The sequence below is a fragment of the Callorhinus ursinus genome, unplaced genomic scaffold (assembly GCF_003265705.2).
Source record: "Callorhinus ursinus isolate GAN/ISIS: 27379988/994484 unplaced genomic scaffold, GSC_fseal_2.0 scaffold77, whole genome shotgun sequence".
In the NCBI taxonomy this organism is placed as follows: domain Eukaryota; kingdom Metazoa; phylum Chordata; class Mammalia; order Carnivora; family Otariidae; genus Callorhinus; species Callorhinus ursinus.
In genome coordinates, this window is record NW_027397139.1 from 3,142,073 (window position 1) to 3,157,230 (window position 15,158).

The 15,158-nt window shown below is 51.0% G+C and overlaps 1 protein-coding gene across 1 annotated transcript in view; it reads right to left on the reverse strand.

The window, feature by feature from the left end:
• The window catches only part of LOC112815311 (uncharacterized), a 31,150-nt gene extending 17,756 nt beyond the window's left edge, over nucleotides 1-13,394 (reverse strand). The window contains exons 1-5 of the mRNA XM_025861204.2: nucleotides 6,656-13,394; nucleotides 6,292-6,361; nucleotides 3,676-3,802; nucleotides 2,197-2,388; nucleotides 497-1,660 (exon numbers count right to left, since the gene is read on the reverse strand). Of these exons, the coding sequence (XP_025716989.2) occupies nucleotides 497-1,660; nucleotides 2,197-2,388; nucleotides 3,676-3,802; nucleotides 6,292-6,324 (1,516 nt within the window). The 5' untranslated portion in view covers nucleotides 6,325-6,361; nucleotides 6,656-13,394. The remainder of the gene's footprint in view (nucleotides 1-496; nucleotides 1,661-2,196; nucleotides 2,389-3,675; nucleotides 3,803-6,291; nucleotides 6,362-6,655) is intronic.
• Between the last annotated feature and the right edge of the window lie 1,764 nt (nucleotides 13,395-15,158).

A 15,158-nucleotide genomic window follows, 5' to 3' on the forward strand; every position in this document is an offset into this window, starting at 1 on the left:
TACTATTTTGCACTCTTTATTTTCCACTTTGCATCCAAAGCTCCTTCTGTGTTAGCATACATTCTGCATTGCCATAGCAGGGCAAGAAACAAGTTAGGACCTAGCTAAGTGACCAACAGGGGCAGAATGACTATGTAAAATATTGAAACCGATTATTGAAACAATAATACTGAATTTTCAAACAAAAGGTTGAAACAGAATACCTTTTGTTTCAACAACTAAATTAATGTGACAATTCTTAGCAAAATCCCACTGCATGTTAGTGTTCACATTTATTAATCTCTTCCAAAAGGACAGGCATTGGGCATAGCTCAATGGCAATTCTCCCCATTAAAAAGGTCCCTTCTCAGATCTGGACCTCAGTGTTTTTCTTCAAGAATGTGGCATACACCTACTTCTTTTCAAATAGTACATCAGAAGGGCAAAACCTATCCACACTTAAGTAGTAGAGTGCTAAAAGTCACTTTGCAGAGCAGCAATAATATCTAAAATCCAATAAGGTAGCTGCTCTGATAGAAAGCTTTCCCACAATCAATTATTTTATAGGTTTTCTGACTAGTGTGAGTTTTCTGATGGGTGATGAGGGATGAGCTCTGGCTGAATGCTTTCCCACATTCATTACAGCTATACGGTTTCTCTCCAGTGTGAGTTCTCTCATGCCTAACGAGGGAAGACCTCTGGCTGAAGGCTCTTCCACACTGATTACATTCATAGGGGTTCTCACCAGTGTGAGTTCGCTCGTGTTGGTTAAGTGAGGAGCGATCACTGAAGGCCTTTCCACATTCATTACATTCGTAGGGCTTCTCACCAGTATGTGTTCTCCTGTGCAAGATCAGGTAAGAACTCTGGCAGAAGGATTTTCCACAGTCTTTGCATTTATAGGGCTTTTCCCCTGTGTGAATCCTCCGGTGCTGGGTAAGAGATGAAATCCTGTTGAAGGCTTTCCCACAGTCACTGCACGTGTAGGGCTTCTCTCCAGTATGAGTTCTCAAGTGTCGTGTGAGGGTTGAGCTGTGCGTAAAGGCTCTCCCACATTCCTGACATTCATATGGTCTCTCTCCTGTATGTATTCTCTGATGTTCACTCAGGGAATGCCTCCGATTAAACATTTTCCCGCAGTGGTAACATTCATAGGGTTTCCCCACCGTATTAATCGTGGTGTGTGTTGTAAGAGCCGTACCATGACTACATGACTCCCCACTTTCTGCATACATACAGATTCCAGTTCTTTTGTGTTGAACAAGGGGACTGTTTGGGCTGATGTCTTTTCCACCTTCATTCCCTTCACAGGGCCTCTGGTCTGAGTATCCCATCTGATGATGTTTTAAGAACAGATCAGCTACCAAACTCTCAATATCAAGATCACAGTCATGGAAATGTTTTCCTACAAAACCTCCTTGTGATAAAGCAAGGTCTAAGTTCATACTACAGGTTTCCCCAAACTCACGCCAGGCAGTGGTCTCCTTTGGAGCAAATGCCTCTGCTTGGGTATATGCCATTTGCCTCAAAAGCCTGTGGGAGTCTTCATGGTTCTCCTCCAGCTGACCACATGCCCAGTGTTCTCTGGGGAGCTTTATGATATTCATACCACTGGCTGGTTCTTCCTCCAAAACCACCTTCTTATAAATTGACTCTTGGCTTTTCAGACTAGTCTCCAAATCTGAAATAAATTAAGGGGGTGGGGGGGGGAGAAACATTTAACTTAATAATAGTGGGACAAAAGTACTTCCAACATACACAAGGCACATGTGAATTCATGTTCAAATATCAGCACTCAACACGGGGGAAAACAGGAAAAGATCCTAAGGACAGGAAGCAGTGTAAGAAGCTGGACAATGATGAAAAATGGGAGAAAAAAATGTAAATATAGAAGGAATGGCTCTACAAAGGAGGGAGAAGGAGAATGGCAGAGAGAAAGAATCATCAAGAAAGCAGACAGGGAAGAGAAGCAACAAGAAATACAGGTAGAACAGCTTCAAGAAAGAAATGGGATATCTTTTCTCTGCACCCACAGCGGGTGGTAGAAGCCAGTGCATAGGGTAAGGTTGCCGGAGATGAACCGAAGGTATCTGAGAAAGAGCAACCAAAGACCTCAACCTTCTCCTTACAGAGCTCGGGCCTCTGTGGAGAGATCTCTGATCTGCAGTCCCCAAGATGCCACCCCCACTCAATGGCTTGTATCTGCCTGGCTCTCACCTGAACAGGAGGTTTGGGGAGTTCCTTGTGGCCCCATCCACATGGCTTCTCCTGGCTCCAAGTGGGAAGGCACCACTGGTAAAAAGAGTGGACACCCCGCCCATGGGGAAGGACTGGTGGCCGGAGAGGCTTGTGTTGGGGAAAGTGTGCCATCGTCAATGCCTGTATCAGAACTTTGGTTCTTCAAGGCTCCTGAAAGAGACAAGAGTACACTGGAGAGGTGGCATGTTGACCAAGCTGACCAATTTTCCTGATTAAAAACCTGTGGATCTTACATTTCCCCAAGAAAGATCTACAAATGGCCACCAAGCACACGAAAAGATGTTCAACGTCATTAACCATTAGGGAAATGCAAATCAAAACCACAGTGAGACATCACTTCATACCTAGTAGGATGGGTTTGATTTTTTTTTAAAAAGCAAAAGCAGAAAATAAGTCTTAGAGAGGATGTGGAAAAATCAGAATCCTTGTGCATGGCTGTTAAGATGGTGCTGTGAAAACCAGCTTGGTGGTTCCTCAAAAAGGTAAACATAGAATTACTGTTGGACCTAGCAATTCCACTTCTGGGTATGGACCCAAGGTTGCTGAAAGCAGGGAAGTGAAGTACTCTTTGCACACCCACATTCACAGCGACTGAAAAGTCGAAACAACCCAAGTGTCCATCTATGGACAAGTGGATAAATAAAATGTGGCCCATCCAAACAGTGGAATATTATTTAGCCATAAAAAGTAATGAAATTCTGCTGAAGGCTTTCCCACAGTCACTGCACGTGCGAGGGTTGAGCTGTGCGTAAAGGCTCTCCCCAACCCCTGCCACGATGTGGAGGGACCCCGAGGACACCGGGCTCAGTGAGAGGAGCCGGACCCAGAAGGACACATCCCACAGGACCCTACTCCCAGGAGGTCCCCAGAGGAGTCCCATCCACAGAGACAGACAGGAGAGGGTGGGAGCCAGGGCTGGGGCAGGGGGTGGGGACAGAGTCTCCGTGGGGGGAGATGGAACGTTCTGGAGACGGAGGGTGGGGGTGAGGAGTCCGTGCTTAGTGAGTATAGGGTTTCTCTCTGAGGTGATGAAAAGGTTTTGGAAACAGCGCTGATGGTCCTACAACATTTTGAATGTAATTACTGCCTCTGAATTGTATGCCTAAAAAATGAATTAAGAAGGCAAATTTTACGTTACATGTATTCTACAACAAAAAAAATTTTTAATGGTGACTCTGTAGCCAAGAGGACTCAGGGACGTTATCTCAGACTAAGGTGCGAGGTGCGTCTCAACAGCAGCTTGGGCAATCATACAACGAAGAAATCAGGCCATTCTCTGCATTGAAGAGCCCAGTGAACCATGCGCCCCACAGGGGCAGGAACCACGGCCGCCGTATTCACCCCACAACGCCCACTTCCTAACCCAGCTCTGGACGCAGTGTGGACGCTGAGTGAGCGTGAACGGAGGAGTGGGTGGATGCGCGCGGCTGGTCTTACCCAGGGCGGCCAGGTTTGCGCAGGTGTCCAGCATCACCTCTCTGTAGAGCCTCCTCTGCGCAGAATCCAGCATCGCCCACTCCTCCCGGGAGAAGTCCACGGCCACATCCTCCAAGGTCACTAACTCCTGAAACATCACATCGGTTCTGCTCAGGCACGCCCCCGCCCCCCATCCGCGGTCACAGGAGGAGCACAGAGGGAGGTGGTCCACGCGGAGCGGGTGCGCAGCCCAGAGGTCAGACTGCCAGTGCAGGACGGCCGGAGGGGCACATGCGGCCCATTTGCTGTTGTTGTTGTAAAGACTGATTGATTGCTTGACTGTCAGAGAGAGAACGCGCACAAGCAGGGGGAGCGGCAGACAGAGGGAGAGGGAGAAGCAGGCTTCCCGACGAGCAGGGAGCCTGATGCGGGACTCGATCCCACGACCCTGGGATCATGACCTGAGCCGAAGGCAGATGCTTCATTGACTGAGCCACCCAGGCGCCACAAAATTAAAAGTTTCTGTGTTTCTCCCACCCAGAAGAAAAAAGTTAGCACCCAGGGCTGCCACAAAATTTTAAAGTGGGAACGCCTGGGTGGCTCAGTCGGTCAAGTGTCCGGCTCTCGATTTCGGCTCAGGTCATGATCCCAGGGTGCTGGGCTCCCTGCTCTGTGCGGAGTCTGCTGGAGATTGTCTCCCTTTCCCTCTGCTCCTCCCCTGCTCACACTCTCGCCCTCTCTCAAATAAATAAAATATTTTTTAAAAAAATTTTAGATAAAGTAGGAAAAAACAGGCTTTTTTCCAGGCCAGCAGCCGCTGCTGCAGCCTTCCCCAGGCCCCCTCACATTCCTGCTGCCTTCTTCCCAGGGAGCTCTAGGGTTAACCCTGCAACTGCTGAACTCACTGCAAGGCTTTGAGTAAATATGCAATTAAATAAAAAGGAAAACAATTTTAATGGCTTTGAACTTCGTGACTATTACATATGGATGTACAATTAAAAATGAGTGTGAAATTTCACTTCATATTTATTAAATATAAAAACATATTTATATTTAATATTTATAATAAATAAATATTGTTTAAAATTATAATAAGTAAATATATATATAAATATATTCTTATAATTCCATAATGGATCATCTCAGTCAGGGAAGACTGGAGAAAAAGTCTCAGTGGGACACAAGTTTTTTGTTTTTTGCTGCCTGGTGAGCAGGTTAAAATGTACGCTCTTTAAATACCAAAACCAAGTCTCCGTGACTCATGATTTGTATGACTTATACCTATTGGAAAACAGCATGAAGAGAGAGGCGATCCCCAGATGGAGAAATGATGTTGGGGTTTTAAAGACTCAGGTCTGAGCCGCTAAGGGGCTCGTGATCCCGCGTGGCCTGGAGAGATGAGGACCCTCCAGCCTGACTGCCTCGATTTGAGTGGCTCCATTTATGTGCACATGAAGGCAGACAAGAAAGGAAGGGCCACTGCCCAGCCCTGTGGCATCTCAGCTTTGCCGCTGCTGAGGGACAAGCCGCTGGCTTTGTTTGGAACCCTGACCTCACAGGTCCTGGGCCCAGCTGAAACCTCACAGTGTCCCCAAGGGCTGTGTCAGGCCTGAAGCAGGTGTGCCTGCGATGACCAGGACTTTGATGCAGGGGCCAGAGCGGATTGAAGACCTCTCTCCAGGGGGCCCCAAATAGGACAACATCATAGATACTGCCTGGACATCTTGGTCACTCAGAAATGACCCCAGGAAAGGGCTTGTTCTCTGAGGGACCACCTGAACTCGAGCTGTTGGTCACCTCTGTATTTCTGATGCAGACACTGATCACGTTCCCAAAGCTATGAGTTACGGGACAGGGACCCCGCCTACCACTCTCCACAGATCTGCTGTCCCAGCTGATGGTGGCTTCTGCTCCCCCTCTCTCCTGATGCTCATGCCCCAGAAGGCGGCTTCCCACCAAATGCAGCTGTCCCCAGGCTTCGGAAGGAAGGGACCCTGACACCTGCCACGATGTGGAGGGACCCCGAGGACACCGGGCTCAGTGAGAGGAGCCAGATACAGAAGAACAGACACATCCCGCAGGACCCCACTCCCAGGAGGTCCCCAGAGGAGTGTCCCGTCCACACAGACAGAGAGGAGAGGGTGGGAGCCGGGGCTGGGGCAGGGGGTGGGGAGTCCGTGCTTCATGGGGACAGAGTCTCCGTGTGGGGAGATGGAAAGTTCTGGAGACGGAGGGTGGGGGTGGTCGCAGGACCATATGAGTGTGCTTCATGCTGCGAGCTATGTACTGAAAGTGGTTACGATGGTGAATTTCATGTTGTGTGTATCTGACCACAATTTTGAAAATTATTTTTAAATAAGGATGGCATAGCTCTTCCCGCCATGGGGGAAACGTGCGGTCTTCAGGCCACAAGGACACGCTCCCAGCCCAGGAAGGAAGCACAGCTCTCCTGTGGGGAAAGGTGTGCTAAATCCACTGTACGCCTTTCCTTAGACACCCAAGAAGCAGGGGTACTCGGACCCAGATGCTCATGGGCAGTGCTCCCTCGGTTCCCAGGTAGCAAGGAATGCAAGTCTGGTAGGAGCACTTCCCCTGACACACTGGGCATCTTCAGGGCCGGAGGAAGTCCCCACTCACCTGGGGCCATGGGGGCAGGTAGCCAGCAGCCATTCTCTTCTCTTGGGAGCAGTTTCCAAGGCAGGCAGAGCTGTGGGAGAAGGGACCGTGAAGCCCAGGCCCAGACCTGTCCCCAGTCCCCAAATCCTGGACCCGGAGACCTCTGCAACCAATCCAGGTGTCCCCCCAACAGTGTGGTCAACAGAAGCCAGGACAGAGGCCATGGGCCTTAACGGCTACTTAACCCAGGCTCAGACGGAGAGACTGAAGGTCTCAGAAGCTTATGGAACGCACCCACTCCGTTGCAAAGCAGTCTGTGTGAATGTCCTGGGGCCACTGAAACAGACGACCACAAGCTGGGAGGCTTAAGACCACAGAGACTTACTCTCTCACATTCTGGAGGCCACAAGTCAGATCAAGGTCTCAGGTCCGCACCCCCCTCCAGCGGCTTCAGAAGAGGGTCCTTCCTGCCTCTTCCAGGTTCTGGGCACTCCAGCTGGCCCTGGGCGCGTGGCCACGTCCCTCCAGTCTCTGCCTCCATGGTCACATGGCTGTCTCCCGAATCTGTGTCTCTCTTCTTATGAGGACACCAAGTCATTGGATTAGGCCCGCCTACTCCAATATGACCTCGCCTTCACTAACACCATCTGCAAAGATCCTATTTCCAAATAAGCTCACATTCTAAGGTTCCGGGTGGACATGAATTTTGTGGGGAACACCATTCAACCTAGTGGGACCACCCAGGCTCAAACTCTGGAAGGCTCAGTTCAGAGCCCACAGGCGTCCCCACCCTGGGCATGTCTCAGATTCATGTCTGCCTTCCCACAGCCCAGCTGGCTTCCTGGACTCATTCCCTGACCCAACTTTAGTTGGGCCACTCTGAACCCTCCTTTCAGCCAGGCCTTGACCTCTGAGCTTCTGAGTTTAGTTCTGCATTACCCAGTTTTAGCAAGAGCCCCTGCCCTGTGTCTGATCCCCCAGAGAGCTGGCCGGTCCCCCCATCCCCCGGCCAGGTGGCGTGGGGATCACCCAGCCTGCCTGCAGCAGCAGCCCCATCAGCTCTGTTTAGCCAGAGTCCCCCTGATGTGCCCTCTTGGCAAGTGCCCGTCCACTGACCCCCTCCTGCTCCATTGCCACATACCCCGGCTTGTCCACGCTGCATCAGGGATGGAGCCCCGGTCCACTGGGAGGTCTCTCCCCACTGCCACAGGGCTACTGTGGCACGCTAACGAGTATCTGGCTCTGGCCCTCAGTGACGGCACCCTGAAGCAGTCCCCACTCTGTCCCCACTCACCACAGGTGAGTGACCTGCCCACTCTGGGTGCTGTCATCCATGTGTAAACTCTAAACTCTCACGCAGACTCACGAGGAATGAATGGACACTTGTGATGGGCTTGATCTGGATTCCTGGATGAAAACTTCAAAAAAATCACTGCCCCCCCCCACATTAACAGAAAATCACCACAGGAACACCCCAGTAATCATACTTGCAGACAAGACCCACCGATGCACACAATTCGTTACTGGGGAGACTCCAAGGAGAGGCGGGACATTGGTCATGCCTCCAAAATATGCTAATTAGCACCCTGGTTTTAACACATCTGTAAACCCTTCCATGTTTCTCCTCCAGGAGGTGGAGCTTCGCCTCCCCAGACCCCTGCTTTCCATGTGGGTTGACTCAGTGACTTGCTTCCAATAAACACAGCAGATCAAGGGAGACACGGCAACCTTATTCCCGGAGAAACCTGTCAGACCCCACCCGAGCCAGGTGATCAAGGCTGGAGTCACCGGCGCCGAGGACTGGACGGCAGATATCCCCTGATGTGACATGACACCACTGGGGTACCCTCCCCCAAAACCATAACCCCAGTGTAATCGTGAGGAAACATCAGACAAACTCAACCCATGGGACCTTCTACAAACACCTGGCCAGTGCTCTTCAAAAGCACCAAGGTCATGAAAGACAAGGAAAGTGTGAGAAACAGTCACAGACTGGAGGGGCCCAAGAAGAAAGGCAAGGTGACAAAATGTCCCGCAGGACCCTGGATGGGTTTCCTGGGCCAGAAGGGAGATGGAGTGGGAAATCTGGGGAAATCTGAAAAAGCCTGCCATGTAGTTTAATAGAACAGAACCAGCGTTAATCTCTTGGTTGGTTGATGCTTTTTTTTTTTTCTTTTTTAGTGTGTGGTAAGAACACCCAACATGAGATTTATCCTCATGACCCATTTTAGGTGCATGATGCCCTATCGCTGACTCATCCTGCTGAACCGAGACCTGATACCGCCCACCCCCTCCCGTCCATGCTCCGGGTCGCATCTTCGTTGCGATCAACGCCCCACAGTAGGTGTCGATGACATGAGGAGAAGCATTCCCAGTAAGGGGTAAGGCGGTGTTAACCCTGGGGTACTGCAAATCGGTTCTTGGGGTGGGGAGGGGAGGTCAGAAGAAGTGCTCTTTTTATGTATAAGGCACAGATGCGTGTTCAGTACAAAGGTGGATACACGCACACCTATACATAATGCACTGTTTGGTATCGAAGATCTGTGACAATGCCGCATCCAGCAAGTCTGCGGGGCCATTCCTCCCACGGCGTTTGCTCACTTCGTGTTTCTGTGCCACAGCAAATCTCACGAGCTTATTACTGTGGTTGTTATGGAGATCAGTGGTCAGTGATGATGCCTTGCAGAAAGCTCAGATGACGGTTTGCATTTATTAGCAAGAAGGTATTTTTAAATTAAGGCACGTACATGATATTTTTAGACATCACGCTACCGCACACCTAATGGACTCCAGGACGGTGTAAACATAACTTTTATGAACCCTGGGAAACCCGAAATGCACACAACTCGCTTTACTGTCGGTGATCTGGAACCGAACCTGCAGTATCTCCAATGTAAGTCTGTGTACATGTAACTTTTGTTACGGGCTAAACGGTGTCCCCTCCAAATTCATACCTTCAAGTCCCAACCACAGGACCTCAGAAGGTGACTGTATTTCAAGATAGGGCTCTTAAAGAGGTAATTAAGTCAAAATGAGGTCATTAGGAATGGGCCCTGGTCCCATAAAACCCGTGTCCTTATAAGAAGAGAGGACTGGGTTGGGGGGGGCCTGGGTGGCTCAGTAGTTAAGCATCTGCCTTCGGCTCAGGTCATGATCCCGGGGTCCTGGGATTGAGCCCCACATGGGGCTCCCTGCTCAGCGGGAAGCCTGCTTGTCCCCCTCCTTCCTGCTGGTGCTCTTTCTCACTCTCTCTGTGTCTCTCAAATAAATAAATAAAAAATAAGAAAAGAAGAGAGCATTGGGATACAGACACACACAGAGAAGACCATGTGAGGGCGCAGAGAGGAGACAGCTGTCTACCGCCAAGGAGAGAGGCTTCAGAACGAAATCAACCCTGTCGACACCTCGATCTCAGGCCACCGGTTCCAGGTCTGGGAGAGAACCGAGCTCTGTGGTGTGAGCCTCCCCGTCCGCAGGGCTCTGTGGCAGCCCCCACACACTGATGCCTCTGTGGTATTAAATCTTCGTGGGGGGGCTGATCAGTATCAATGTGCTGGCTTTGATCACTGTTGTGAGAGATGCCAATGGGGGAAGCTGGGTGATGGGTACAGGGGGCTCTGCCCCACTTCTGCAACATCTGTGAGTCTATAATTAATTTGCAACTAGACATTTAAAAAAATAGCCTCCTGCCAGAAAGAATTTCACAGGGAAGGGCAATTGGGACACAAGAATCCCCACAAGGTTCCTTGGGGCGAGGGCAAATGAAGAAGCCAGGCTGAGAGTGTGCACGAGGGGGGAGCTATGGGGGGCTCCGTGTGCCATCTGCACACCTCTTCCCCAAATCCCTTCAAAATGAAAAGCTCGCTCAAGTAAAGACGCTTCTCCCAAGGTGATACTCAGATGACCGAGGGGCACACGGAAAGATGCTCAACATCATGAGTCATTGGGGAAACACAGATCAAACCCACAGTGAGGTAGCATCTCGCCCCCAGCAGGATGACTAGCGTCAGAAAGGCAAGAACAGGGGTTGGGGAAGATGGGGAGAAATGGACCCCTTGGGCACCACTGGTGGGCATGGACAACGGGGCTTCCGCCATGGAAGACAGTCTGGTGGTTCCTCGAATGGTTAAACACAGTTACCATGGGACCCACGCTCCCTGCCCAAGAGAAACAAAAACATACGTCCACACAAACATGTGTTCACAAATGTTCACGGCAGTGTGACTCACAGTCACCCAAAGGTGGAAGCAACCCAAAGGTCTGTCAACGGATGAATGGGTAAACACATGTGCTCCGTCTACACAGCAGATTGTTATTCAGCCTTAAAAAGAAGTGTAGCCCTGACACACACTACGTGGACCGACCCTGAGGCCACGACACTCGGGGAGGGAACCAGACACAGAAGGCCCCACGGGTGTGAGTCCACGTGGGTGACACGTCTCCAGAACAGGCTCATCCATGAACAGGAAGTAGATCTGTTTTTGCCACGGCCTAGAGAATAGGGCTGGGAGGTAACGGCTCATGGGGACAGAGTTTCTTGGGAGAATGATCAAAGGATCCAGAATTAGACAGACATGGTGACTGCTCAACTCTGTGCATATACTGTAAGGCACTGAACTGCATACCCTAAATGAACTAACTGTATGGTGTGTGGAGTACATCTAAATAAAACTACTACCGAAAAAATAAAACTAACAAACCTGAAAAAAAAACTTGTCAACAGTTAAATATACGTAACTGTATATATAACACACACATGTAATATAAGGCAAGACGGCAAAAGCTGGCAAGGATATACACCAAATGGTATCATGGCTAACTCCAGGAGGGACCAGTAATTGCTTAAATTATCAAGGAAGGGGCGCCTGGGTGGCTCAGTCGTTAAGCGTCTGCCTTCGGCTCAGGTCATGATCCCAGGGTCCTGGGATCGGGCCCCGCATCTGCTCCCTGCTCCGCGGGAAGCCTGCTTCTCCCTCTGCCGCTCCTCCTGCTCGTGTTCCCTCTCTCGCTCTGTCTGTCAAATAAACAAATTAACTAAAAAAATTTATCAAGGAAGACATGATCCGTGATGCCAACTTCTTTTGCAAACCATTTATGAAGTGAAACTGAGATAAACTAGAACAAAAGCTTGACAACCTGAGCGGGAAGCCAGAGAGGACGTGCTGCAGAATTCACCAGAGAGCTGGCTCCGACTCACTGGGAGCACGTGGTCTCAGCTATGCAGGGCAGAGGGCCCGCTGGCCAGCCCCCCGGGGCATCAGGTGTCTCTCTAGGACACACGTGCTCCACCCTGAGCAGGCACCTGCTGGTGAAAACACTGCCCGGTGCTGAGTCAGGTGCTCTACAAGATACGCTCAAGGCCTGACCTTCCAGTACCCGTGAAAGTGACCTTCTTTGCAAACAGGAAATCTGCAGATATGACTAAGTCATCCTAGAGTCGAGTGGGTCCTGATGCACAATGACGGACGGTGTCCTTAAAAGGGACACGGACACACAGGGAGAAGGCCATGTGGCAGTGGACGCAGAGACGAGTGACACAGCTTCGAGCCAAGGGATGCCAAGGGTTGAGAGGGACCCTCAGAAGCTGTAAGAGGCAGGGAGCATCCTCTCCTCGGGCCTTCGGAGGGAGCAGGGCCCTGCTGACCCTTGACTTCGGACTTCCGGCCTCCAGAATGCGAGAGTGGAGGTTTCTGTTGTATTGGCCACGCAGGCTGTGGTGCTCTGCTCTGGCGGCCCCAGGACACTCACAAACACCAGAGGCAAACAGAGAGGGAGGGCTCTGGTCCTCGCTTTAGCCTTGTTGCCCGGGAGCTTCATGCAGGGGACGGAACACGTCTACCACCCTGGCCCCCACACTGCATGCGGTTCCGTCCTTGCTCTGGCGACACTGCAGCTCACGGCAGTGGGTGCAGGTCCCCCGGCCCCTTCCTAGCTTTTCCAGACCAATTCTCTGCCACCCTCTCAAGGTTTGAAGACCCTCCTAATCGCGGTGCATGTCAGTGGCCCCCTACGCCCCCTCCTTCACCCAGGCCTGTGGCACGTGGCTCAGGACTTTCCCTCTCAATGTCTGAACCACAGAAACTCATCCTTTCTCCACAGGAAGGCCAGATGAGGCCCGATGGGGGCTTCCTCACAAGAACAATGAAACGCACCCCAGGGAAGGGGAGAGACTGGAGGGCTTGGTGCTAGGGCACTGGCAGAATGGTCAGCTGCTTCCTCCTCCCCTGGCCGGTGCGCTGGGCATAAACGGAGTGGACCCTCGATACCACTAGAACCACAGGGCCACAGGGTAAGTCAGGGTCTACCCCCAGATATCACCCACGGTCCCCTAGGGACAGTCACTCCCAAACGAGAGCTCGCTGGTTTCGGGGATTCCATCCGCCCGAAAAGACTCCCTGTGCCTTGATGATCTGCCCTCCCGAGGCCCTAGGATGCTGCACACAACTAAATACACACCCTGAGGGGAGTGGGGAGCACGAGACACAGCTGCTGGGGCTGGGTCTCTCTGGTTCGTACCGTCTGACCCTTTGGGAATTTATTCTGCTATCTAGTGAGCAGGGATCTGACTCAGGTGTTTTTCCGGATAATTAATGTAGGGTCTCCCCCCTCCCCCCTCCCCCGGGGCGCTGTGGGCACTGGGGCTGGACCGTTCTCTGGGGCGGGGCCGTCCGGGCGCTGTGGGGTCTGAGCGGCATTCCTGGCCCCACCCCCCCGATGCCAGGCACTCCCCCCCCCGCATGACAACCACCAATGTCCCCAGACCCTGCCCACGGGGGACGGGGACAGGCAGAATCGCCCCGGGGAGACCTCTGGCTAGCCCAGGGAAGCCCGGGGGTTCCAAGCCCTCTCCGCCTTCAAGAGCAAACAGGTTCATTCCGTTTCCCTTCCAAGTCTGGGCTGGACGAGCTGTCGTCCGCTCCTGGCAGCGCGCGCCCCCGGGGGTCCCACACGGGGGCTCCCCGCAAGGAAGGCTTGGACTCTGCCGTTCTGGGAGCTGGGCGGCCTTTCCGACCGCCCCGTGCCGCCTGTCCACGGGAACGCCGAGGCCCCGCTCCCGCCCGGACCCCCGCGCAGACCCCGCACACCGGGCTTCGGGCGCGGCCGGCCAGGAAGGCGCGAAGCACCGCCTGCGGCCACGCCGCCCCCAAACGGGCGCAGGTGTCACCGGGAGCGCACCGCTCGGGCGCCACCGGCTCCCGCGCCAGCCCCGGACCCCTCCTCCCTCCGGCCCGCGCCCCCGCCCCGTTCACTCACGCCGCGCCGCCGCCGCCGCCGCCCCCGCACGCGCTCCCAGGACGGACGCGGCAGTGCGCCTGCGCACCGCGTGGCCGCGAACTACAAGTCCCAGGAGCTGCGGGTCTGGCGCTGGGTTTCCCCCGTGCCTCTGGGGCAACGAGTCTAGTCACAGCGCCATCAGCGGGCGGGAGGTGTCTCCGCAGGACGGAGAAGCTTCCTGCCCAGCGGCAGATGCGCCGAGCGCTTGGCCTGTCCCTGAATGAGGGAGAAAATGCGAGTGATGTATTTGGCACGATGCCTGAGACCTAAAGATTTGCCTATTTATTAACAAGTTATGTAAATATGTAATCCAATTTTTACTTGGTAAAACTGTTATAAGGATATTTATCAGTAATACTGATAGATGGACTTGTGTTATTAATAATATGTTGAAATAATAAAACTACCATAATTAATATAGTAATGTATCATAGGTTCATAATATATATTGTTATAATCAACTATGATATTCTGTATAATACAGTAAAATGTAACCATCTAATGATAAAATAATATCAATAAGTTATACAAATATGTGATCAATTATACATTTTAAAAATTATGATGATGATTATTGGCCCAAACCATGATATGTATTATATGTCTTTCAGTATACTATTGTTTTTCTTTTTCAAATGTTTATTTAAATTCTGGTTAGTTGATGTATCGTGCAATATTCATTTCTGGAGTAGAATTCAGTGATTCATCACTTACATACAACACCCAGTGCTCATCACAAGTGCCCTCCTTAATACCCATCCCCCACTTAGCCCATCCCCCACCCACCTCCCTCCATCAACGCTCAGTTTGTTCTCTATGGTTAAGAGTCTCTTATGGTTTTTTCCCCTTCTCTCTTTTTTTCCTTCCCATATGTTTATCTGTTTAATTTCCTAAATTCCACATATGAGTGAAATCATACGGTATATGTCTTTCTCTGACTGACTTATTTTGCTTAGCATAATACACTTTAGCTCCATCCACACCATTGCAAATGGCAAGATTTCATTCTTTTTGATAGCTGAGTAATATTCCATGATGTATATATATATATATATATGAGATATACATGTGTGTGTATATATATCTCACATATATCTCTCTCACGTATATATATCTCACATCATCTTTATCCATTCGTCTGTTGATGGACATTTGGTTTCTTTCCATAGTGTGGCTATTGTTGATAATGCTGCTATAAACATTGGGGTACCCCTTTGAATTAGTCTTTTTGTATTTTTTGGGTACATACCTAGTAGTGCAATTGCTGGTTGGTAGGGTAGTCCTATTTTTAACTTTCTGAGGAACCCCCATACTGTTTTCCAGAGCAGCTTCACCAGTTTGCATTCCCACCAACAGTACAAGAGGGCCCCTATTTATTTCTCTTTCTCACTCTTTTTCTCTCTATGCAATGGCCAAGCCCTGTGCTGCGTGTTTTTTCTTTGTAGAAGAAATAGAGTCCCCTGAAATGGAGAGAAGTTGGCAATACTTCCTGATCAACAGGCACTCCGGCAAAATGGATTAGGATCTTTTCTCCAGAGTTGCATCTTATTTGTTTCAAGCCTGAACTGGGAATCTAGTCTTCGAGTGGCTTTGGTTTAAGTAGAATAAACATC